The sequence below is a fragment of the Heteronotia binoei genome, chromosome 10 (assembly GCF_032191835.1).
Source record: "Heteronotia binoei isolate CCM8104 ecotype False Entrance Well chromosome 10, APGP_CSIRO_Hbin_v1, whole genome shotgun sequence".
In the NCBI taxonomy this organism is placed as follows: domain Eukaryota; kingdom Metazoa; phylum Chordata; class Lepidosauria; order Squamata; family Gekkonidae; genus Heteronotia; species Heteronotia binoei.
In genome coordinates, this window is record NC_083232.1 from 43,361,331 (window position 1) to 43,387,274 (window position 25,944).

A 25,944-nucleotide genomic window follows, 5' to 3' on the forward strand; every position below is an offset into this window, starting at 1 on the left:
AAATCATGATTTGTCATGGAGAGCAATTCTGCCAAACAATCCCCTCCTTCTAGCTGGCTTCCATTGCATAAGATCTATTCTGGGGGGAGCATTCAAGCACACTCTTGTCCTTAAGCGGTCAAAAGTGGTACAAACCAATGTGAGATTCCCTGATTACAGAGACCCAACTATGAAAGGATGAACCTATATTTGTTTACTCAGAAAATAAATCCCACTGATTTAAATAAGGCTTATTCCCAAGTTAGTATGCACATGAAATTGTGTCTCAAGTACTGGCAAGCTGCTGCAGATATTTTAAGGATGGATCACTTATCTAGAAAATACCAGCCCACAAATCAATTAAGGTGGTGTAAAGCTGACTTGTGCTCATTGACTTCAGTGGCACTAATCCATTAGCTGAACTCAGCTGTGTTTCCTGGGAAAAAAATGCCTTTGCCAGATGAAACCTACCAGCAAATACATCATCCCAAACTCTCAATGTTTTAAACTCTTACCTGGTAATGCATCAATATGTGCATGACGTAATCATAGACTTCTCCAGCCAGTCTATTTTCTGGTCTCCAAGGAATAATGACAAACTGGATTCCTAACAAGGGCACAAGGATTAAAGTCGCTCGGACGGCTTTCATGTACATGTTGGACTCAGCGCGATGTGTGTCTCTCAGCTTTGTGACCAGAACCCGGACAATGTTAAGCAGAAAGAAAAAATTGACCTGTAAGAACAGAAACTTTACTATTATTATAAAGGCTTCCTTATTTTTTAATTACTGGAAGCAATCAAACTTATAAAACCTTACATATAAGAATATAATGTCAGTTTTGAATATAAAATGGCTTAAAAATAAGATATGTTGAAATTCCATTGGAAAAAAAAATTATGGCACATAAAATCATTGCATGATATTCATGGCATTCAATGTGGGGCAGGAAGAGAGAGAGGCAAGATCACCCACTGAGCTTCATGGCAGAGAGGGGATTTGAACTTGTGTCTTTCAGAATCTAGTCCAACTTTCTAACCACTACACTACCTTGGCTTTCTGAGGCCTGCACCAGAAGCTGTTCTGTAACAGAAGGCATGGGGAAGGAGGCAAGCAAAGATGCCACATTATGAGAGTAACCTTTATAAGTCTACTTTACCTCCACATCACCTGTATCACCCTGTCTTTCCCTACCACCACCTCTCCTGGGGAACTGAACCAGCCAACTGTTTTTGCCTCCTTGCTTCCTCAAATCTTTTTGAGAGAGAAAGGTATTCTTTCCAGAATCACCAGCTTTTCTTCCCTATTTTTGTGAGTGCGATCACTAAGTTGGCTTGAGCCCCACTCATCAGTTTTGGAGGCAAATCCTGACACATTATTATAGAGAAAACAAGACTCCTTTGTGCTCAAACACTATTGTATCTCCTTTAATGGCTGTTGAATTGATAGCCGGTATGTTTTTGAATGGCAGTATGTTAAAGAGCAAGCCAGACAGCCAAATCAGTAATTATGATACATTTTTTAACAAAGCAAATTGAGTTTCTTTTAGAAATATGATGCTTTTCTTTCTTAGAGTGACTGAAGTCTACAGCTCGATACAAGAGGAAAAATATTTTAAAAGTTTGCATAATGCCCACCAGAGTTGGCCTTCATAATCATGGGGGGAGGGATTAGACTGCTACAATAAATCTTGAGCCAGCTGCAATTCTGGAGAGGATGAGGAGTTTGCAAGGAATTCCCATCCAGATGATAAAATTTATTATGATATTAAGCACAGCAGCTTAGTTTTACAAGCCATTACACTGAAAATGATCATGTGTAGTTTTCATTCAGTGTCAAATGAGTCATTTAAACCTGAATGGAACAAACAACTGAATAATATTCTAAACAGATTGAGTCTCTCTCACCCAAAGTGTTATACCTCCTTCCGGCAGCTGAAATCTAAATTCATTTCCCAATGACGGATTGAGGCTATCTTTTTGACATTTCCATTGTACTTATCTCCAAGGTATTTGTCTTTATACACAGAGGATGCATCTATGTCTACAGGAAGGCAAAGATCAGACTCCAGGTCATTACAATTGTGGGGGATGCTGTATTTGGTTGTGTGTGCATGTGAGTGCATTGCCTGGAAGTCATGGTGACTTCTGGTGACCCCTACTGGGGTATGGAGGATGTTCAGAGAAGTGGCTTGATACAGCCTGCCTCTGCCTCCAAGTCCTAGTATTCCAAGGAGGTCTCCCATCCAAGTACTTGCCAGGGTTGGTCCTGCTCCTTAGCTTCTGAGATCTGATGAGATCGGGCTTGCCTGGACTATCCAGGTCAGGGCTCCAGGTCATTACATTTTGAAAGTTTCACGATGCTGACTCATACCCTGTTCTTACAGGTATATATGCAAAAGTCTGTTAAGGATACAGATTGGCTTGAAGGGACAGAAGCAGCTGCTTCAGAAGCCGGTGCTTGCTAAATCTGCCAGTTGCAATCCCACTGTAAAATGTTCCTGTCAAATGCTGACAGGAAGGAATGCATGAGCATAAAATGAGTATAGGATTCAAGGTAAGCTGCTCAACAGCTTTTATGCTGCTTTCCAGCATCACTGATTATTAATAGTGGAGCATCACCAAACCATGCTATTATGCCATTGTTGCACTACCTACTGAGAGGTTATGACATATCTTCCCAAAGAGGAAAATAGCGACGTGTTTTCTATACCCCTATGCTCATACAAAACATTACTGCCAATGCTCCTTCCACCTTACACATTGCTAAAGACTCTTCTTTGTCTGATAGACTTCCTATTGATTTAGGCACAGCTTGGTTGCTCTGCTTCCATTTGTGCAAGAGCTCCTTGAAAACTATTGATCTTGTGCAAATGGATGCACAAGCGGCAAAGGAAGCAATGTGTGCTGCAGCTGAACGAAATGCATATGGAATGCATCCACAGAATCCAAGCCTTAATCTATGCTTGCACTGTTTTTCGAATATGTACTTGTGCCTACCATTAATGTTCATGTGCCTTTCCATGTGTGTGTGTTAGAGGGAAAAAAATGCACCTCTTCCACCACCCCCATTCAAAAAGTACTTTCAGGTACTGTGGAAAGGGAGCTTAACCCAGATGCATGGCAACTCTAGAAACTAACACCAAAATTTTAGGAAGGAATTCTTAAAGGGTGAAAATGGAGATAAAAGAGAGACAAGGATAAATTCCACAAAACTGGGATTATCCCTAGTGAATAGGAATAGTTGGAGCTCATGATGTAGCAGAGAGGTAGCAGTTGCTATTCTCATCAGGGTCAATGCAGTACCTAAAGAGATTAGGATGCAAGTCTGTAGTCCTCCTAACACATTTATTTGACAGTGAATTCTATTTTAAATGTTTGGTAGTAAATAAAGGCCACAGTGCTTGTTTTCAAGTTATTGTAGAGAGTTAGTAAAAGAAACAGACACTGAGCTACTAATAAGCAGTGGGGTTTTTTTAGCAGGAATGCATAGGAACGCAGTTCTGACTGGTTTGGCATCATAGGGTGTGGCCTAATATACAAATGAAACAACGTGTGTGTGAACGTTGTTTGAAACAACGGTGATTTCAGGTGTGAGGCCTAATATGCAAATGAGTTCCTACTTTTTTGTAGAAAAAGCCCTGCTAAATAAGTAATCTGTGCATATGAAATTGCCTGACACTGAGTCAAAGAACTGGTCAATCAAGCTTAGCATAGTTTACTCTGACTGGAAATGGCTTTCCAGGGTCACAGGAGAGAAAGGTCTTTTCCATACCTGCTATCAGAGACTCTGGTCGGACCTGGGTCTTTCTGCTTGAATGTGTCCTCCCACTGACTCATGGTTCCTAAGTAAAGTTTGAGTTTATCTTAATGGAACAACTGCAAAATTATTGCAAAATTTCCTTCTATGACAGGTTCAGAACCATCTTAGCCATTCTGACTGAGAAGGCAATACACTGGGACTGATGTTTAGGGATGCTTAAACCAGAGTCTTGGGCTCTGAACCCTGAGGTTGCTGTGGCCTCAATATGCACATAAAGCCCCCCCCCCCCCGAAAGGGCATCACTATTTATTTTTATGTAAACTGCTCCAAAGTGCTGTCTGGTTCCTCCAAGGACATGAAAAGAGAACCTTATATGTTCCAATTATTCATGTGCACATTGGTAGTGGGCATATGGAACACTGGGTGAATCTGAAAGTGTTGTGTCACTAAAGAGAATAGCGGGTTGATTATGACATGAGGATGCATATGGCAAAGTAGGCTGTTGCCTTAAGAAGCTCTGGCAACTATCAATCATTTCATTTAAATCTGTTCATGACTGTAGCTTGTCAAAATTAAGCAACCTGTTCTGTTCCATGGGACATGCTGGCAGCTTAAATGAATGAAGCTTTTTTTTTTTTTCATTGTATTTATATAATATCACATAATTGATATAATTTGCACAGAATTAGAAGGTGTTTCATTTCAATGAAACAATTACTGGCATACTGGGAAAAGCATGAAAAATCTCCTTGCTGCCATCTGTGCCTCCCAGCCATCTGGAATCACTAGGAGCCTGGTGCTATTAATGACACATATCCAAAAATAATGAATCAGCTGCCAAAAGGCACCTCATGAGGCTTATTAATTAGAAGATAAAGATTTATCAAGATACAACAATCCAAGGCAATATGCATGAGGAAAGAATGAGGGTGCTGTGCATGATCAACCTAAGGGGAATGGAGAATAGCATATGGTAACTGCCTACAGATATGTTACAAGATGTCAGGGGGAGGAAAGAAAACATTTGTTCTTCCTGTCCTCAGGTATTGTTCTCACAGACAATTCTGTTCCTATGTATAGGATTGTGTGGGATTGTATATCCACTGGCAGCACGCATTGGGACTTCTTGTATTTTTTAGCAGTGTGATTTACATCAGAATGCGACATGGCAGCACTGCTGATTTGTACCTGTTTTTAAAGCCACTTCCCCTCAGCACGGTGACGGAGTAGTTCATACACTGTGTTCAGACTGTGACTGTTTGAACTGAAAGGGTCCAAGAAGAGGTGGACTCCGAAACAGGCTAAGTATAATCAGCATCTTAGTATTTCATTGCACTGCTCTAAGGTCTGTAGTTGTAATTAAAGAGGAAGCATGGAGGTCCCTCAGATTATAATCTGATATTTCCACAATAACCGTACATATGTTAAGGCTGTGTTACTATTGGTGGGTATTTTTCTTTTAATTTCTGAGCTTTTAAATACCAAATGCTTTTTCCAGAAACCCCAAAGTTGACATGATTCTATAAATTAGGTATGGTCAAATACTGCCCTTGATGGCCTGTGACTTGACCAAAGTCCATTCCATGATATTCCATGAAACCAAGAATAACTTTGTGGCCACTGTTATGCTTCTACAACTGGCCACTTACAACTAATATTAGTTATCCAAAGAGAAACAAGAACACAGGAGTCAGAATACGAACACTTTCACCTCAGGGGCCCTACATCCTCAACACTAAATATATATTAGGGCTGAAAGACACATTAGGTATTCCAAATATAGAACTCTAAGATCACATAAAGTTTGAGTCTTAATTTCTAGAATTTACCTGGCAGATCAAAATCCCATCCTTCAATAGAAACTATGGCATTGATCACAAGGATTCAATGCCATCCTGTCTCAGGGGGGGGCAGAAGGTGGGTCCTCGGGTATAAGTACAGCTTGTGGATTTCTTAACTGCACTAGCAAAATCACATATGGGAAAGCACTTACACTAACAGCCATTTCATGTGAATTTGGGCTGACCCACAGAATAGAGTAAATTCTCTAGGCCACAGTGATCTATGGAATGGCCATCTCATTGGATTACTGTAACTCACTCTACATAGGGCTACCCTTGAAGCTAACCCAAAAATACAGCTTGTCCAGAACATGACAGTAAGGGTACTTACAGGTAATGTCAATGCACATTCAGCCTGTGCTTTGCCAGCTACACTTGCTGCAAGATGAGTACCAGATCCACTACAAGGTTTTGGTTCTGACCTTTAAGGCTCTTAACAGTCTGAGACTAGCATACATCTGGGACCACCTCTCCTGGTATGTCCCCTGAGGAGCCTTACACTCAGAGGATCAAAACCTGCTGGTGGTCCCTGGCCTAAAAGATATTCTCTGTCCTCAACTAGAGTCAGGGCCTTTTCAGCCCTGGAACTCTTCACCTGGTGACATCTGCACCCTGCAGGACCTTGGTCAGTTCCACAGGGCATGTAAAACAGAGATGTTCCACCAGGTCTATGGTTGAGGACAGCAACAGCTCACATTGTGGCTCTCATTATGGTCTCCTCCATGACTGGTCCCTGATCCACCTGATGGAGGGAGCAAAGTGCAATTTTATGCTATTAAGGCTGTTGTGCTTATTGTAAACTAAAACTTCTGTGTATTTTAACCTGTTGTGTGCCACCCTGAGCCCTTGGGGGGGGTCTATAAATTTAATCAGCAACAACAACAATATTGAAATGATATGTTTTGTAATTAGGAAAATAAGAACACTGTCATCACTTATTTATTTTTTATTTATTTTTGTTAATTTGTATTCCGCCCTTTCCCACAAGTGGGCTCAGGGCAGATAACAACAAAAGTTAAAACAATTAAAAACTCCAAGCTAAAACCATAGGATACAATAAAACAAGCAACAGATATGTCACAGGTGGTGGTTTCCAGTTGGGCACATTATATATATATCAATACAACAGTAGGCCCAGAAATGGAATAATAGATTAAGATAAAATTAAAAAAAAAAATAGCATCATGACAGGTAGGCACCATTTCCTAACAGTATTCAGTTCCACTGAATACAATAGCACTTGTTTCTGCATAAACATGCACTACTCTCAACACAAATACATTTGATATTCTTACCAATAAAGCTGCCATCACTGGCCCATGAACAACATACAGCAACTGAGTATCAACACTCATCCAGCAGCTGCAATAAAAAGAAATTACAAAATAAGTAAAACTGGTTGGTTTTTTAATACTAAATTCAAAAAAATTTTTTTTGAAAGACTTCTGCATACTTATCATTGAAGTATTTTGCTCTTGCCACAGCATGGATTGATGCTGGCACTAAAGGAAACCCTAGAAGGATTAATTACAGACATCAGATTTCGTATGATTTAAGAATTTGTTCCATGTTAGCTGGAAAAGAACCTGTTAAATAGCATAAAATTATCCCACACAATTAACAAAAGAATGACAAATCCAAGCATTTGAAAGTACAGAAGTTGCACAGTATAGGCTGCTGTGGCTGATTGGCAAGGAAAAACAAAAGCAGGCTTCCTTTCCATAACATAGTCAGTGACAGACTGTGTGGTCCTAAACAGATTACTGAAATTTAAGTCTTGTGCACTCAATGGGGTTTACTTCCTAATACAAGTGCATAGGATTGCAGCCTCCAAAGGCTGCTGGAAGTGCTGCATCTCAAAGCACCTTCAAGGGCTATAATGTTTTCAAACTGATGTGGTAGAATCCTGAAAAGGCCAGTTTCTCAATAATGGCACCAGAGCCCTATTGTACCTACAACATATGCACACAGAATCTTTATAGACAACTTCCAGGTGAATGCATGTAAGTGGATGGCTGAGTTTAACATAGCAAGGCTGTTACTCCCACCTATATAGAATGCTTGCAATGTTGTTTGAAAAGGGACTTAATGCTTCAGACAGAGGCAATGAGATCTATGGGATCTCTGCCATAGCTGCAACTGAAAATAAATGTATAAGATTTGGGACTGGCAACTATAGCAAAAGAAAAATGATTGTAAACATAGTTTGCAAAAACTCATGATTTACACAGCTTTTCACCCTTCAGTTTTCAGCTAGGCCAGTTTAAACACTGTAAAACCTGCATTCAGATCCTTGAATAAAAACAGTGCTTGTCTTCTAGCACATCTCTTCCTATGAATTCTAATTTCAGCCTTAGATAACATGGGTGACTCTGCATGGGTGACCGGACTCTGCAACTTTTTTAAACGGCCAAATTCTTCTTGAAAACAGTGTTAGAAGCCATGCTCTGGGGAGGGGGGGGGGCTCCAGTTTGACCCTGAGTTATGTAGGTTTTAGATGAGGTTTTTTTTTAACAGTTTTGAAATAAAATGATAGCATTCCGACGTGTTAATGTTTTTTACCTATCTTTAGTGCTTCGGCGGGGAGGGCGGGATATAAATCCAATAAAATAAATAAATAAATAAATTTAGTGCTCATGATACAGGAACAACATTTAAAAATGTTGTATGGAAAAAACCTGCATTCAAATCCTTGAATAAAAACAGTGCTTGTCTTCTAGCACATTTCTTTCTATGAATTCTAATTTCAGCCTCAGATAACATGGGTGACTCTTCCCTTCTTGCTTCGCATGAGTGGTTTTACATTTACCAAACAACTGGAATGTGCAAATCTGTCAGTATGACAAAAAAGCGCAGGAGTTTGTTTGGAGTGGAAGGATGGCAGGGTACAGCTTTCCCATTTTTAACAGTTCTGCTTAATAAAATTCAGATATTTCATTCAGTTCATCTCCCTGTTAGCATTCCCATGGGTACTCATTCATGTTAAATTCATGGAGCTGGTACATATTATAACTGTGTGCCTCAAACAAGACTAAGCCAGTCACAAGCTCCAAGTTTGAAGTTAAGTACATTGGTCCCAATCTAAAAATAAATAAAATGTCTTCCTTTGCCTGTACATGGCAACACAGCTGGTTTACTGAGGATTGAATTAGATGAGAGGCTTGTGTTTTCTGTGTAAATAGCATCTATACAATTTGGACTGAGACCATTCTGCAGGGAAAAAATCCATTCTCTCCCTGTGTCATTTTCCCAACCTGAAAGGGCTCTATTCTTTGCCCTACAAGCAAACCTACAGGCTCACTGTATGGTACTGGTGTGTTTGCCCCAGTGGGGCAAACAGCTGTTCCCTTTGACTGTTTTTAGGTCAGAAGAACAGTGAAGAGAAAAAAGAAGAGGAACACAGGAAAAATTGGCATTGCATGTATACAGTGCTTGGATATATGCCATTCTTTATGCAAAACTAAGAATATTTCACCTTTACATTCATTCCCTCATTGCCCCCCCTCCAAATCTGAATTGTGCTAATAGTGCAAAAAGTACAGACCAAAATATATAATTGGACAGCCTAATTTATTCTGCTGTCAACATCCCCAATCTAATATTACAGTAGGGTTGCCAACTCTGGCTTGAAAATTACAAGGAGATTTGGGAGGGGAGAGAATTCAGCAGGGATGTGACGTCACACAGCCCAGCTTTTGCCATTTCCTCCAGGCAAACTGATCTCTGTAGTATGGAGCTTAGGCGCAATTCCAGGAGAACTCTAGGCTCTACCTGGAGGTTAGCAAGCCTAAATATGAGGCTAACATTGGTCAGCATTGCTGTCATGACTACTGATGCATGTGATGTTCTGGGAACCTTTAGGAAATGGGCTTTAGAAGCGCCAAGAACTATGTTCCCAGGGTTAGGATGAGAGCTCATAACTCAAAAAAGGGTCCTTGCTGTGCCTTTCTGTGAATGTTCCAAGCTCCTGTGAAATACGGGAGTAGTTTGTGACAGCACTAGAAGAAAGCAGCAATGTTTAATTTATACAGAATGGGAAAAAACCCACATACCCCAGCCCAAGAGGTAATACCAATGCAAACGTTGCTCTTCAGCAAACACCGCCACCACGATGAGTGTATGAAGATAAATGCCTTCACAGAGCATCCAGAAATAGTTACAGCCCAGCATGTACTGGTGAAAAAACTGGAGCACTTTGCAGCTTACCTGTCAGACAAATGGAAAAGAATTAAAATATATAAGGACAAGAACTAGGCAGGCAATGTTCTGCATACCTTAGGTAAGTAAGCAAGCAAAAATACTATTGCTCAGATACAAAGGATTTTACCTCCCTCGTATTCACTGGATGTTTTCCACATCTCTCAGTGACTATGAGCCGCTAATAAATCAGACATAGTGAGTAAATGTTCCTCTTAAATCACAAGGCTTTAGCTTCAAAGAGCCAAAATTCCAAAAGCTGCTATCAGGAACTCACACTTCAGAACACTTTTTTCCAGACTGATGTTTAAATAAGTAGACGTCAAGTCCAGCTAAATCCAGGAAAAGAATTAGCTGAACCCTCCAGAAGGTCACAGTAGCCTGCTTTTTTTCTTGATCTTTCCTTATGTTATTATAGACATTAACTAGTCTTATGTTTCTAGACAGAATTTCCAAAGATTCAGAAGATTCTTTAAAAAAAAACTCAATGATTACTAAACTCTGATTATGCACATGGTTGCTCTGTTCTTTTATATGAAGAACAATGATCCATTACATTTCTATCCTGCCTTTCTGCTGGCATGAAACTCAATGTGGGGTGTACATGAGGTTCTCATGAGGTCTCCTGTCTAGGCACAGGCTCAACCCAGATCAGCAAGGCTGCTGGATCATGTGCCCTCTAATCACAGTAGGGAGAATCCTAAATAGGTCTAGGTAGAAATTAGTCCCATTTTATTCAACAGGTCTAACATTCAAAAAAGTGTTTTAGGATTGCAACTTTATGCCCTGATGTGGATAGCTCAGGCAAGCCTGATCTTGTCAGATTTTGGAAGCTAAGCGGGGTCGACTCTGACAAGTACTTGGATGGGAGACCTTCTTGGAATACCAGCAGTTGGGAGGACAGGGGTAGGCTCTATTCAGCCACCTCTATGAATATCCTCCCGACCCCCAGTAGAGGTCAGTCACCACAGGTCAATATGACTGCCAGGTGTTCACACACACAGACACACATTAAAATATTAATAAAATACAAAAAGGATTGCTGCTTTAGTACCACATTAACAAATTTTAAGCTACAGGCATGTTTCTGTCTGATCTACCAGTAAGTATCCATGGCAAAGTGGAGATCTGAACCTGGGCTTCTTCCCAGATTTTAGGCTGACACTCTAAACACTACACCATGCTGGTTCATGTGCACAATGAGAGCTCTCCCATTTCCAGAATGCCCTGTGATTGTGACATGCCTTCAAACCCTTCCCCATATTAAAAGTCTAGCTACAGGAGTAACTTGCATTGGTCATTTATAGGGATGTAGTGGTTAGAGGGTCATACTAGGGCTTACAGCTGAACAACATGGTACCTGTGTTCTGATAAAACTCACATGAAACCCCTTCTGACCCACCATTGTATAAAACAGTGTCTTCCCAGGCTCATGAGCCCACAAACTTGGCCCCTTGTCAGAAAGCTAAGCTCTTCTATCCGTTCTTCAGAACCTGGTTCATGGTTTCTTAGAGAAATTGATTCTCCCATTTTTCCTCCTTCCCTTCTGTCAAGCCACAGCTCACTCATCTACACAACTATTCAGAGTCTCCCTTATAGTCTTGAAAGGTCCCTTTGCCCCTTTGAGCATATCATGCTTATGAGAATCTGACCATTCAAAAAGGTCTAGAATGTTCCTTGGCACATACAGAAGGAAACAGCATTTTCCTCCCCCCCCTTTCTTTATAGCAAGTTGCTTCAGGCAAGGCAATGAGCATTTTTTGCACCTCATAGCCTAGCTACAAAAGATAAGCACTTTTAAAAGAAATGGTTATTCTCTGAAGGGCTTTTTTGGTTACTGTATATGTATTTCTCTGTGCATATACAATCACTTTGTCTTACAAACTCTCATTTGCCAATATAAGTAAACAGAACCTTCTGCTCAGTTTCTGTCTATCCGTCTACTTACCAGTTCAGTATTAAATGCCAGTTCTCACAACAGTCTGGAAGAGATTTCTGTTTAATAATTATTTTTCTCTGAGCTGTTTTGCAAAGTAATAACAAAATGACTGTCCATGCTACATGTGAAAGTTGTCATTACTTTAAGGCATACCCTTTTGTATGCCTTCAAAGAGCCGCAGTAGATCTAGATGAGGACGATGGTGTCTACATCCGCTATCGCACCGATGGCAGCCTGTTCAACCTGAGGCGACTAAAGGCACACTCCAAGACAATGGAAAAACTCATCCGAGAGCTACTGTTTGCTGATGATGCTGCACTCGTCTCCCACTCGGTATCAGCTCTGCAGCATATGACGTCCTGCTTTGCAGAGGCTGCCAAGCTATTCGGCCTAGAAGTTAGTCTGAAGAAGACAGAAGTTCTCCACCAGCCTGCACCCCAGGAAGATTATCACCCTCCCTGCATCACTGTGGGTGAATCAGTTCTGAAGACAGTCCAGCAGTTCAGCTACCTGGGGTGCATCATCTCCTCAGATGCCAAGATCGACAAGGAGATTGACAACAGGCTGGCAAAGGCAAACCGTGCATTTGGCCGACTGCACAAAAGAGTGTGGAGCAACAAGCATCTGAAAAAAGGCACAAAGATCAATGTTTACAAAGCGGTTGTGATGACAACCCTCATCTATGGCTCCGAATCGTGGGTTTTATACCGTCATCACCTGCGACTCCTTGAGCGCTTTCATCAGCGCTGCCTTCGCACCATCCTCAACATCCACTGGAGTGACTTTGTGACCAACACTGAAGTCCTCAAGCGGGCAGAGGTTACCAGCATCGAGGCACTGCTGTTGAAGACGCAGCTGCGCTGGGCAGGGCATATTTCTAGGATGGAAAACCACCGCCTTCCCAAGATTGCCCTGTATGGCGAACTCTCCACCGGCCATCGAAATAGAGGGGCACCAAAGAAGAGGTACAAGGACTCCTTGAAGAAATCCCTTAGCACCTGTCACATCAACCATCACCAGTGGTCTGACCTAGCCTCAGATCGCAAAGCATGGAGGCACACCATCCACCAGGCTGTCTCTTCCTTTGAGAACACACGCATAGCTGGTCTTGAGGACAAAAGGAGATTGAGGAAGAATCGCACTGCTACAGGACCAACCCTAAATCAGACTTTTCCCTGCAGCCGCTGTGGCTGGACCTGCCTGTCCCACATTGGTCTTGTCAGCCACCAGCGAGCCTGCAGCAAACGTGGACTATTGCACCCTTCTTAAATCTTCGTTCGCGAAGCCAAGCCGAGAGAGACCCTTTTGTACAGAGAAGTGAGCCATTTCTCTTCAGATTCAGATTACAGCTGGTACAGCATAACAGCAAAGGGACTAGCAACGCCAACCTAAGCAGAATTAAACCTTTTTGAAATGTGTTGATTCTGCAACATAAATCCTCCTGGTTGCTATTCCATCTATCACACATCTGTGTGGCACACATTACTCTGAAGTCATGGCAGGATTTCACTTAACTAAAGCATGCCTTTCTCTAAATGCTGTCAATAAGCATCTCCTGGGAACTTGCCAGTACAAATTCTCATATTTGATTGCAGCCAGGCATAGTTGGAAGAGTGAAGTTCAGTTCCTAAGGAGTTATTTGTTAATCACAGACATGCATTTTGTGTGATTGTCTAAAATCACGTTTGCTTAATTTATGAATGTACTAATTGTGGGTGGGTGTCAAATGACAGAGACCCTGGGTGAATTCAGATGGCCTACTTAAGCCATCACAGGAATTCCCCACAGCTGGATTTAAATTGCACATTGAAACACACACATCTGGGTCCCGCCTTGCTCCTGCCCTGGCCACGGTCACACTCACCATTAAATCCATCCCTAACCCATCGCTATTATACCCCGCAGCTTTTTTACAACTAATTTCCTGATCAGACAGCCCTCCATGCTTCAGTTCTAAGCAGCGTTGGTCCCGTCATTGGTTGATCAGAGGTCTCAACCGGACCTCATTTTTTGAGATGGCATTCCACACTTGCGCAAGCGCAGTACTGTGGGATATCGTGCTTGGCTTTTTTTTTTTAAAGGTGCCAGAAAAGGTGGGTGATCTCCCCCCCCCTTTAAACACCCAGAAAAGAAGGGGAAGCCCAGGAGTTCTCTTTGCTGTCTCTCCGCCTGGCGGGGAGACAGCAAAGGTGGGTCATCTCCCCCCCCCCCATTTAAACACCCCACTGTGGTGTTTAAATGGGAGGGGAGCATGGCAACTCTCTTTGCTGTCTCTCCGCCTGGCGGGGAGACAGCAAAGGTGGGTGATCTTCCTCTCCCCCATTTAAACACCCCACTGTGGTGTTTAAATGGGAGGGGAGCATGGCAACTCTCTTTGCTGTCTCTCCGCCTGGTGGGGAGACGGCAAAGGTGGGTCATCTTCCTCCCCTGGCAGGGAGACAGCAAAGGTGGGCAATCTGCCTCCCCCCCACTTTGGAAAGTTCCCCTGTGCAAGCACCAGTCGTTTTCGACTCTGGGGTGATGCTGCTTTCACAAAGTTTTCACGGCAGACCTTTTACGGGGTGGTTTGCCATTGCCTTCCCTGGTCATTACACTCCCCCCCCCCCAGCAAGCTGGATACATATTTTACTGACCTCAGAAGGTTGGAAGGCTGCGTCAACAATTGCTGGCGCAATGATATCATTTAAAGTGGGCTCTCATAGGGAAGCGGATGTGCGCTTGTGACAAATCGGCTACAATAGAGCGTTCAAACATAGAAAGTACATGCAGGAGTTTTCGGAAGCATTCTTATTCCAGATTTAATGTACTATCAAAAAAGTCCGCGTCTCAGTCATAGCAGTTCGGGACATGAACGAGCCAACGACCATTGCCAGATGCTGATGTTTGGACAACCGCATAAAATCCGACATGCATCTGGCTTTCATCCATGCCCATCTTGTCAGTTTATGTGCGTCTGACCTTGGCCCCTTATGTCGTCCTCTGGTGCCTCTCTGCTGCCTTAAAAAGCTACCACTTACTAAGTGGTAGCAAATCTCCAAAGCGCTTCCTTGTCACCATTCCTGGCCATCTGAACAGCAGGGAAGTGCCTCCCATGCACTTGAGCAGTCTGACTGCTCCTCCAGAGTGCATACAGCCCATCCGTTTTCCTGCAGCAGAGGTGCACTGTCTGACCACCCTGGGGCGCCTGAGACTGTGCTGGCTTTTTTCTGATCTGGGAGGCTGTTGCACCAAGCTGCCCTTCTTTACCTAGTCCCTGTGTTGCAGAGACTGGTATAAGCTGTTAAGTGGTCATGTGTTTTGTGGTTATAAAACAGCACTGGGATCAGATTATATATTACATGGGATACTCTTGATTGTAACTGCTATAAGAGGTCTTTTAATGTACTGAGTGACGAGACGTGTTGAAGGCAACATGCTTTATTAGCGAGTACATCACAAAGCAAGGCAACGCGGGCCGGGTCCTGATTATATACATACCCCGGAACAACCCTCAGTCTGGCCAGGTCCAATCCTGGCCAGTTAAACTTCCCGCCACAGATCTTGATTGGCGGAGTGTATTTGCAGAGTTACATCTGGGGACCAGTGGACTTCCACTGGTCACCTCCGTAGCATCCGCTGTGTTGTAATTTCAGGACTGAAATGCAAGACACAACACTCCCCCCCCCCCCTAGTTCAAGACACGAAGTCTTTCAAGTAGGCTGGCACCCTGCATTCCCGGGTCGACCTCCTCGGGGTTATTTGGGGAGTTGGAGCGGCCGCCGTGGCTGGTGGGGCGGCTTGTTCCTCGTGGTGGGGTGACGCCAGAAAAGGGCTGTTCGTCGCCTGTTGCTGTTCTGGAATCTCCTCTCTGGGGGAGGGGTGCTCCCTCCACTGTGGTGCTCTTCCGCCCGCATAGTCGGTGCGGCTGGCATAGGCTGGGCAGCTTTTGGGGTTATTGCTGTTAGTACTCCCCCGCTTCCTGCTCCCCCAATCATTTTTCCGGCAATGTGCGATAGTGCAGCTGGTCAATATGCTTCCTTAGGATCTGGTCCCCCTCCGACGAGACCTCGTAGGAGCGGGACCCGGTGACCCGCAGCACCTGGGCGGCTAACCACTCCGGCCCGCTTGCAAAGTTCTTTGCGTATACTGGATTCCCTGGAAAGAATCCCCTAGCGGCTTCCCTGGTTTCAGGGGAACTGCAGAGGTCCATAGCCCAGTCAGGATGCAACTTGTTTAGCCTTGTGATCAACTTCCTCCCCATTAGTAACTCGGCAGGGCTTAACCCGGTGACGGGGTTGGGGGTGATTCTGTTATCAAATAGGAAGGCTGCCAGGCGGTGATCCCAATCTCCCTGTACAATGTGACCCAGGGCCTCTTTAGTGGTGCGCACCATGCACTCTGCTTGGTCGTTGGTGGCTGAGTGGAAAGGGGCAGACCGAATGTGCTGGATGAGGTACCGATTCAAGAACGCCTGGAATTCCCGGGAGGTGAAAGCAGTCCCATTGTCCGTGACAAGGGTCTCGGGAATACCATGAATGCAAAAGACCCTTCGCAAAGCTCTGACCACCACTGCGGTGGAGGTTGAAGCTACGGGAATAACTTCCACTGGTCACCTCCGTAGCATCCGCTGTGTTGTAATTTCAGGACTGAAATGCAAGACACAACAGGTCCCCAAATTAGAATCAGTGCTGTGTTGACTGACTGACCTTTTTAAACGTGTTGATTCTGCAACATCAATCCTTCTGCTTGTTATTCCATCTGTCTAGTATATTTTTATACCACTCTTCTCCAGGGATTTCACAGATAGGTCTACTCCTTCCATTTTATGGAGGTGGGTGGTCTCACAGATCCAATTTTTAAAACTCTCAGTCACTACATCATATTTCTTATACTGTTAGATTCATTTGGGGGGAAATACAAGAACAGCTGTGTAACTGTATTAAAATAATGAGAGTGAGTGGCAGGTTGCCAATAAGAAAGACCTGTGATTGTTTATAATATATGAAATAACTAGAGCAGGTGATCTTGTTACAGAACAATTGGTTTTTATCCCCACTTTTCACTACCTCTTGGAGCAGCTTACAATCACCTTTCCTTCTCCTCCCCACAACAGACACCCTGTGAGGTAGGTGAGGCTGAGAGAACTGTGATTGGTTTCATGTTGTAGAGTGGGGAATCAAAGCCAGTTCTCCAGATTAGAGTTCCCCAATTCTTAACCATTACATCACACTGGCTCTCAGTATTTCCCTTCATCAAAGGAATTGAAAGCTAGTTTTCCTGTCTCGTTATCAATGTATGCTATTATCATTTGGCATCTAAAATCACTGCACGCTCCAAGATGTAAGGTGTTCTAATTCCTAATCAGGGCCTTTTTGAAAGAAAAGAAATCAAGAAATCCAGTCTTTTTTTAAAAAAAACATCTTTTCAGAATAAGCCACAATGTATTGTGCTTGTCAGAAGAATCCAAACACCCATTCCTCCTCCCACCCTTGGAAGAAGTGTGTTTGCACAGAAAAGCTTATACCTGGAATAAATGTTGTTGGTCTTGAAGCTGTTTTCTTGATGACTGATTTTGCACTCACCGTTATGCTGCTCTCGCATCCATCTTCTCAGCGCAACGTCCTCCCAATTTCCCACTATTTGCACCGGGGCTGCAGCAAGCATCACGTTTTTTGTGTAGCAAACAGAAACCACTAAAAACCAGTTTCCATTTGCTGCACGAAAACCGTGATGTTTGCTGCAGCCCCGACGCAAATAGTGAGAAATTGGGAGGATGCTGCACTGAGAAGACGAATGTGAGAGCGATGTAAGGTGAGAGCGAAATCAGCCTCTCTCATTCCTCCCCCTCCCTTCCTCCGCAAAAGAGAAGGAGTAGCTTCTGTGAAGGAAGCAGAATCTCTCTCTCTCTCTGTCTCCCCGCCCCCCGTGTGTGTATGTGTGTGTGAGAGAGAGGCCTTTGTAGCTCTCCAGCAAAAAGCACAAAGCAGCTGTGGAACTCTGTATGCCTCTCTGTGTGTGTGTGTGTTAAAGAGAGAGAGAGAGAGAGAGAGAGAGGCAAGAGGCAGGAAACAGGAAGCAAAGAGCCACTGAAGGAGCTGTGGAAAAAGCAAGCTACGTTGTAGCTGTAGTAGCAGCCTTAGAAAAGGAAGGAGAAGAAAGTTGTTCAGGGGCCAGATTTGAAGCATGTGCAGGCTGGATGTGGCCCATGGACTGCATCTTAGGCATCCCTGCTCTATGTGGTAACTGGAGCACTTGAAGACTACAAACTTGAAGTAAGGCACCTACACTTTAACAAGATCTTCTTGAAGGTTCTTGTCTATTTGATCAGCTGAACACATAATGTCTATACTATGGATAGGCAAAAACTGGGGAAATTGAAGGGGTTCCATTTAAGCAGCTTTTGTAGGCAGCGCATGAACTCAAAAGTGAATGTACATGGGCAACTGAATGTGTGTGTAGTGTGGTGGGGGTAATGCTGGGGGTATTACTCTCCTCCCTATACACAGTTGCCCACATGTGTTCACTTCTGGGTGCACACACTGCCTACAAAAGCCATTTAAACAGAACTCTTTATTTCCTCAGTTTGTGCCCATTCCTAGTCTATACATGTCCATGTCATTTTGGTTACTGGCACATGATAGTGCCAAGAACTAATCTGTAGCTTTCTGAGGAAAATTCAACAGGATAGTCTTTTCTGGCAGAATTAACTGTGCAAACACTGTAGGCTTCTGGGATGGCTAAATTCCATTAAGCTTCCCATGATGCAATATTTCCCATATTCCAACTATATTTCTATACTCCCTATCACATACAGCAACTATTGCCTGTAGCTTTTTGATTTAAATTCTGCAGCCATCTCCTTAGTTAATTCTCACTCATCCACTTCAATTTATGGCTTTTTGGGAAGCTTACTCTCTTGATGGGCAATAGGGTTTGGGGAAAGCTCCTAGACAAGGCATGAAGGATGAGCCAGGTTTGCGCTTGAAGCTGTATCTCATCAATTGAAAAATATATTAGAAAACATTAGAATGAAGTGTTCAGTCATATATATCAAGATGACTTGTGTTAAGGAAATCTTATTCAGGACAGAGTAAACAAGATTTCACTTACAAAGATTTATAGAATTTTCATTTATATAGAAGTGGTTTAAAGGTAATTTCATTCTAATCTTCAATGCAATAGATTTTCTAGTCCATTTTAGGTATCCTAAGACCAAATTCACAAAACGGCCTGTAAGCCAGCCATTATATGGTCAGAAGCCTCCAGGTAACTGTTGAAGCAGCTCCCAAGACCAGTAACTGCAGGCATCAACAGAGAGCCTCCTTCTTAATGTTACTACTTGATACTGCCATGGCTCATTTACTCTCAAATGCAATCCTATACAGATTTACACTGCTTTAAGATCATTAAAATCAATGGGCTTAGAAGATTTAACTCTGCATAGGACTTCAGCTAGTCAACTATCTTTTAGTAGTTACTTATTTCTTCTCACAATAAAGAGAAACAAGAAACTGAATGGAAATCATAGTAACTCACTTGTCCTTCTTAAGGATTCAAGTACTTTTTAAAGGATAAATGAATAGGCAATAGGCAGTGTTTGGTGTGAATGCTGAGAGAACTGGAAAGGATTTTTATCCACAAATGTTTGTAGTTTTTGCTCCTGATTGCTATTGCTACAATAATCCAGTGAACTGCTGTTGGCTGGTTCTCAAATGTGTGAATTGGAGCTCAATGTGATGAAAATATAAAGGCAAAAAACCCCATTAGTTATGGAGATTATACCATCATATCACATGTGCTACAAAATGAAATGCATCGGTGTTGCATTGGTGTCAAACCTCTGACAAATATGCCTGAAAGCCATTTTTGAAAAATAGCCAAATTACTGCTTTTGTAGAAGTCCAAGGGCCTGATTATTACACATGACAGGAAAGAGCCAAACATAAAGCATGACAAAGTCAATGGTAGATTTTAGAAGTATCTATAACTCTCTGACTGAGATCCATGGGACTTAAAAATGCTTAACTGTGGCTGCACTTAGGTGCAAATGAAATTAGAGCGCCTTCTCCCAAGGGAACAAGAAGTGATAAATTAAGGATTAAGTTTAGCAATGCCAGCCACTGCTACTGAAGAGAATTAGATAAATTATATTGGGAAAGCAGCAGCAAAAAGGGAGAAGTAGAACTTTTGTTGAAAAGGATTTATAGACCTTAGAAAGGTGTAACTCTGTTTAGGATTGCAGTGGGAATGAACTAGAAGATCAGTGCAAATAAACTGGGTGCCAAATTCAAAGGGAGCACCAAAAGAGACTAGGCATGATGAAGATGAAGAAGATGAAGATGTTGGATTTATATCCCGCCCTCCACTCCGAAGAGTCTCAGAGCGGCTCACAATCTCCTTTACCTTCCTCCCCCACAACAGACACCCTGTGAGGTGGGTGGGGCTGGAGAGGGCTCTCACAGCAGCTGCCCTTTCAAGGACAACCTCTGCCAGAGCTATGGCTGACCCAAGGCCATGCTAGCAGGTGCAAGTGGAGGAGTGGGGAATCAAACCCGGTTCTCCCAGATAAGAGTCCGCACACTTAACCACTACACCACTACACCAAACTGGCTAATGGTAGACCCTTCGCTTTCAATATGTACTTACTCTTGGCATGCATACATACAGTGGGGTGGGTGGGGGGGTGGGGTGTCCAGGTTTATTGACTAAGTATAGGGTTCCCAAGTCCACCCCCAGAAATATCTAGGGACTTTGGGGGTGGAGCCAGGAGACTTTGGGTGTGGAGCCAGGAGACATTGGGGTGGAGCTAGGGGGAGGGGGGGAAATGGCGAGCCGCCCCGTCTCGGAGCGGGCACCGCCGCTGCGCAGCTGACGCCTCTTCTCTGCTCACCGTGGCTGCTCCTCTGAGATGGGCTCAGGCTGAGCCCATCTTGGAGGAGCAGCCACGGCGAGCGGAGAAGAGGCCGCCGCACTGCTGCCGCCTTGCCCGCTCCACCTCTGGGGTGGAAGCGGAGGGGGGGGGGTGGAGGCGGGCCGGAACATATGAACATATGAAGCTGCCTTATACTGAATCAGACCCTTGGTCCATCAAAGTCAGTACTGTCTTCTCAGACTGGCAGCGGCTCTCCAGGGTCTCAAGCTGAGGTTTTTCCACACTTCTTTGCCTGGACCCTTTTTTGGAGATGCCAGGGATTGAACCTGGGACCTTCTGCTTCCCAAGCAGATGCTCTACCACTGAGCCACCGTGCCTCCCCAAGAGTTTTCAGGTGCACAAGACCCTGATTTAGAGCTGCAACCAACCAGTATGCCAGTATTCCATACAATATAAACTGGCACAGGGTTACATCTTTCTGGTCTCATATTTGAGGCTGCACATCACTTTGTCTGTTTGGGCTGGGATCTGGAAGCCTTGGGTTCAAATCCTCACACTGGCATGAAGCTTGCTGGGCTGTCTTTGGCCATTCACTTTTCTCACAGGGTTGCTGTGATTTATTTATTTATTTATTTATTTATTCGGCATTTATATCCCGCCCTTCCCACGAATGGCTCAGGGCGGCTTCCAACAGTTAATCAAACATAAAATTTAAACAATTTCAAGTATAAAACAATTAAATATTTAAGCAGTTAAAACCTTAAAAACAGAGTAATTCAGTTTCCTGTAAACAGATGGCTGGCCAGTTACATCAAGTTGTTATCCTAGCTAAATATAGGCTAGGTATAGGCTAGCCGGAAGAGGGTCGTCTTACAGGCCCTGCGGAACTGCGCCAAGTCCCGCAGGGCCCTCACCTCTTCCGGCAGCTGATTCCACCATACGGGGGCCATAACGGAGAAAGCCACCCTTTCTCTGGTGGCTTTCAGACGGGCTTCTTTTGGCCCAGGGATAATGAGGAGATTTTGTGTTCCTGACCTCAGTGCTCTCTGGGGAACATGTGGGGAGAGACGGTCCTTCAGGTAGGCAGGTCCCAGGCCATATAGGGCTTTAAAGGTAATAACCAGCACCTTGTACCGGACTCGGTATATCACTGGAAGCCAGTGCAGAGTCCGGAGACCCGGCTGGATGTGTCCCCACTTTGGGAGACCCAATAACAGCCGGGCCGCGGCATTCTGCACCAGCTGCAGTTTCCGGGTCCGAGACAAGGGCAGCCCCATGTAGAGGGCGTTGCAGTAGTCCAACCTTGAGGTGACCGTAGCATGGATCACTGTTGCTAGGTCGTCGCGCTCCAGAAAGGGGGCCAGCTGCCTTGCCCGCCTAAGATGAAAAAATGCGGACTTGGCAGCGGCTGCTATCTGAGCCTCCATCTTTAAGGAAGGCTCCAATAGCACCCCCAAGCTCTTGACCCTGTCCGCCGCCATCAGCGGCGCACCATCAAAAGCCGGCAGGGGGATCCCTCTCCCCGGGCCGCGGCGACCCAAGCAAAGGACCTCAGTCTTCGTAGGATTTAGCTTCAACCTGCTCAGTCTGAGCCACTCAGCCACGGCCCGTAGTGCCTGGTCAAGATTTTCCGGGGCGCAGACAGGCTGGCCATCCATCAGTAGATAGAGCTGGGTGTCATCAGCATACTGGTGACACCCCAACCCATACCTTCGGGCAATCTGGGCAAGAGGCCGCATGTAGATGTTAAATAACATCGGGGAGAGAACCGCCCCTTGGGGCACGCCACAGTCGAGTGCGCGCCTCCGGGATAGCTCCCCCCCAATTGCGACCCTTTGTCCCCGACCTTCCAGGAAAGAGGAAAGCCACTGTAAGGCCAACCCCTGAATCCCCGCGTCGGCGAGGCGGCACGTCAGTAGCCGATGGTCGACCGTGTCGAACGCCGCCGACAGGTCTAACAACATCAGCACCGCCGAGCCACCCCGATCCAGATGCCGTTGAAGGTCATCCACTAAGGCAACCAACACTGTCTCCGTCCCGTGTCCCGGGTGAAAGCTGGACTGAAATGGGTCAAGGACGGAAGTGTCATCCAGGAAGGTCTGTAACTGCATCGCCACTGCCCTCTCAATAAGTTTACCCAGGAAGGGCAAATTTGAAACCGGCCGATAGTGTGTCAATTGGGCCGGATCTAAAGATGGCTTTTTTAAGAGGGGTCGGACCACAGCCTCTTTAAGTGGTGTTGGAAAGTGCCCTTCCGTTAGGGATCTATTTATGATATCCCGCACGGGATATCTAAGATCCCCCTGGCAAGATTTAATAAGCCAGGAAGGGCATGGGTCTAATTTACAAGTTGTGATGATGATATTAGGTGGGAGAACTGTTTGCACCACTGCAGCGGCTCCTCTGAGAAAAGGTGGGGTAGATATTGTGCTGTGGTTGGTTGCACTAGGGCTGTCATTCATTGCTGGAGTTTCCTGTACCGACAAGCCGGACCCATTTGTAATGGCTTAGGCAATGTCCAGCTGTATATAGCTTGAATCAGGATCCAGCACTGCATTAAGTGGCCTGTGGACCTCCAGCTCTGACAACAGAGCGATGGCACAGGGATGGTGAAAAGTTCTGGTATCCACACTGACTCCGAAGTTTCAAGAGAACAGGGGAAGGCAACAGGTTGGAGAACAGCCCTCTGGTATGTGCACAAGGGCCAATTCCAACTGGTGTGCTGTGCACCTAACTTTAGACTTTGCTCTGGCCAGGGGGAGGGTCTGTGCACCAGGATCGGGACACCCTCCCCTCCAGCCAAACCTCAATGGGAGAGGGTCACAGGTCCCATGCAGGGTTTTTCTCTCAACTCCCCCCCCCAGACCCTCACCCCGCCATTCCCCTGCAGCCTTTTGGAGCTCCTTCCCCCCCACCCGCAGCCCTTCCATGCAAGCGCTGGCGCCAGGCTCGGCGATTGGGATCGAGGGCTGCCGTCGCTCATGGAGAAACCTGATCTGCCCCCACCCTCGCCCCCCTGGGCCTTGGCTCAGCTTCCTCCCGTACCTGCTCGGCAACAGTTAAACTTAAAGCCCCGCTGACTGGGGGGCGGAGGGCGGCGGCGGGCGCTTCCAGCCCCGAGGGGTCTCCTCCCCCCGCCCCCCCGCGCCGCTGCCACATGTGATGCGGGGAGAGATCCGGCTGCTTCTCTCATGGCAGCCCCGTCGAAGGAGGAGAACAAAGGCGTGGCGGTTCAAAGGATGGCTCCTGCGGCCCCTCTGCTGGCCGCCCTGCTGATGCCCTGCCTGCTGCTGCCGCCGCCGCTGGAGACCTCGGCCCTACCGGCCGCCCGGCGCCCCCCCAGGCACCAGGGGCTGGTGAGTCTGGCGTGAGTGGGAGGGGAGTCATGCCGCCAGCTCTGCACACGAGGGGGGCTGCTGCGGGTGTGTGAAATGCAGGACACGTGTCTCCTGGGGGCGCCCAGGTTGGGTCTCCGTCCCCATCCCCTTCCAGATCCAGGCTGGTCTCCCCTGCTCAACTTTCCCCCCCAACTTTGCCGAGGCGATTTGGGGCATCCTGCCTGCCCCCTGCGCCAATCCCGGGAGGGCCCAGTCGCATCTCGCGGCTCTATTGGGCCAGGCGGTGGTGGAGCCTTTGAAGAACTCTTCCTCGCCAGCAAGGGCACGCAGCGGGGGGGGCTTTTCCTGCACTCAGCCGAGCAGCAAACCAAACCGGCCTCCCTCTCTAGAAGGGCCCGGATTCGCGGCTCGCCATGCTCCTGGCCTGCCTCGCCCTCCCCTGCACTGCTGCCGCCTCTTGGCTGCTCCTCTGAGATGGGCTCAGCCTGGGCCCATCTCGGAGGAACAGCTGCGGTGGGCGGGGAGGGGGCGGTAGCGGCGCAGCGGCCTCGCCGTCTCCGGGATGCGGGGGCTCGCCATGCTCCCCGGCGCCGTTTCCACCCCCTCCCCCGCTTCCATTTTTTGGGGGAGCAGGGGAAGAGGGTGGAAATCCTGGGGTCCCCCGCCAGGGCGGGAGGGTTGGGAAGCCTAACTAAGTACCCTGTGCCTTTGGAATCATTTCTTGAAGCTTATATTTGGTTCATTTTGAAAAAATAATTTTTAGAAATTAGAGCATTAAAGTAAATGCCAGCTGCAATTATGCATAATGCAGGTTAATCCTTTCTGGCTGCTGAGCTCTGAACAGGCAGTTAGGATGGGGCACAGCCATTGCTGCATAAAAGCCAGTTTGTGATAGGCAGTTCTGTTGTGAGGAAAACTATGATTCTGTGCTAGGATATTGGAATAGGCTGGCAGTGCCTATATACAATATCAGTCTTCATGGGAAATAGTGATGTTTTGTTAAGTGAACTGTTTGGAGATAGGTATTTGTAGAAGGCTCTGGAGGAGTGGCGCAGAGTGTTAAAGCTGCAGTTCTGCAGTCCTAAGCTCTGCTCACGACCTGGGTTCGATTCCCGGTGGAAGCTGGGTTTTCAGGTAGCCGGCTTGGGGTTGACTCAGCCTTCCATCCTTCCAAGGTTGGTAAAATGAGTACTCAGTCTGCTGGGAGGAAAGCGTAGATGACTGGGGAAGGCAATGGCAAACTGCCCCGTAAAACATCTGCTGTGAAAACGTTGTGAAAACAACGTCACCCCAGAGTCAGAAACGACTAGTGCTTGCACAGGGGATCTTTCCTTTTTCCTGGAGGACCAGAGTGGGAACAGTCATAGCCAGAAGACATTTTGGTCATGCCAGAGCCATATAATCACAGCCAACCCAAGTACACAGTTCTAGCACGTAGTACTCTGAAAACAACTATCAAAATTGACTCATTTACTCCAAGTCCATTTTGATGCTATGCAACTCAAGCCATAGGAAAGCAGTTATATCTTTTAGGTTAGATTTTGATTTCTAAGTGCACTTTTCTGATTTATGTTGAAGTATACCACATACATACATATATCCCCTGTGACACTTCAATGAATAACTTTGAGCACTATCTACAGTTCTGGTCTCATCATCTGAAAAAAATCACTGGTGCTTGAAGGTGATATACAGCTGAAACTTTGTCCCACTGTCTGTTAGTACAGCAAATGACCCACAGTTTATTACATTTATCATCTGAATTCAGATTGAAGAAGACAGTAGGAGATTCTCCTCAGACAATATAATTCTGCCTCAAACAGGCTTGAACTAAATTTGGATTACTAAACTTGCTCTGGTTATTAGATCATTGTTCTCTGACAGCAAGCTTAAATTCCAAGTGGCCATAGCTTGGAATAAATAAGAAACAGACCTTTTCCAAAATACCACTTGACTAAACAGTGCGACTTTAAATCATTTTCTGTCAGAACATATTATAGCTGTTGATATGACAGTACCTATTTTCAGATTTGGAACT

The 25,944-nt window shown here is 45.4% G+C and overlaps 1 protein-coding gene across 1 annotated transcript in view; it reads right to left on the bottom strand.

The window, feature by feature from the left end:
* CALCR (calcitonin receptor) overlaps positions 1-25,944 on the bottom strand; it is a 104,638-nt gene that overhangs the window by 18,925 nt on the left and 59,769 nt on the right. The window contains exons 7-10 of the mRNA XM_060248495.1: positions 9,634-9,787; positions 7,035-7,095; positions 6,877-6,943; positions 495-713 (exon numbers count right to left, since the gene is read on the bottom strand). Of these exons, the coding sequence (XP_060104478.1) occupies positions 495-713; positions 6,877-6,943; positions 7,035-7,095; positions 9,634-9,787 (501 nt within the window). The remainder of the gene's footprint in view (positions 1-494; positions 714-6,876; positions 6,944-7,034; positions 7,096-9,633; positions 9,788-25,944) is intronic.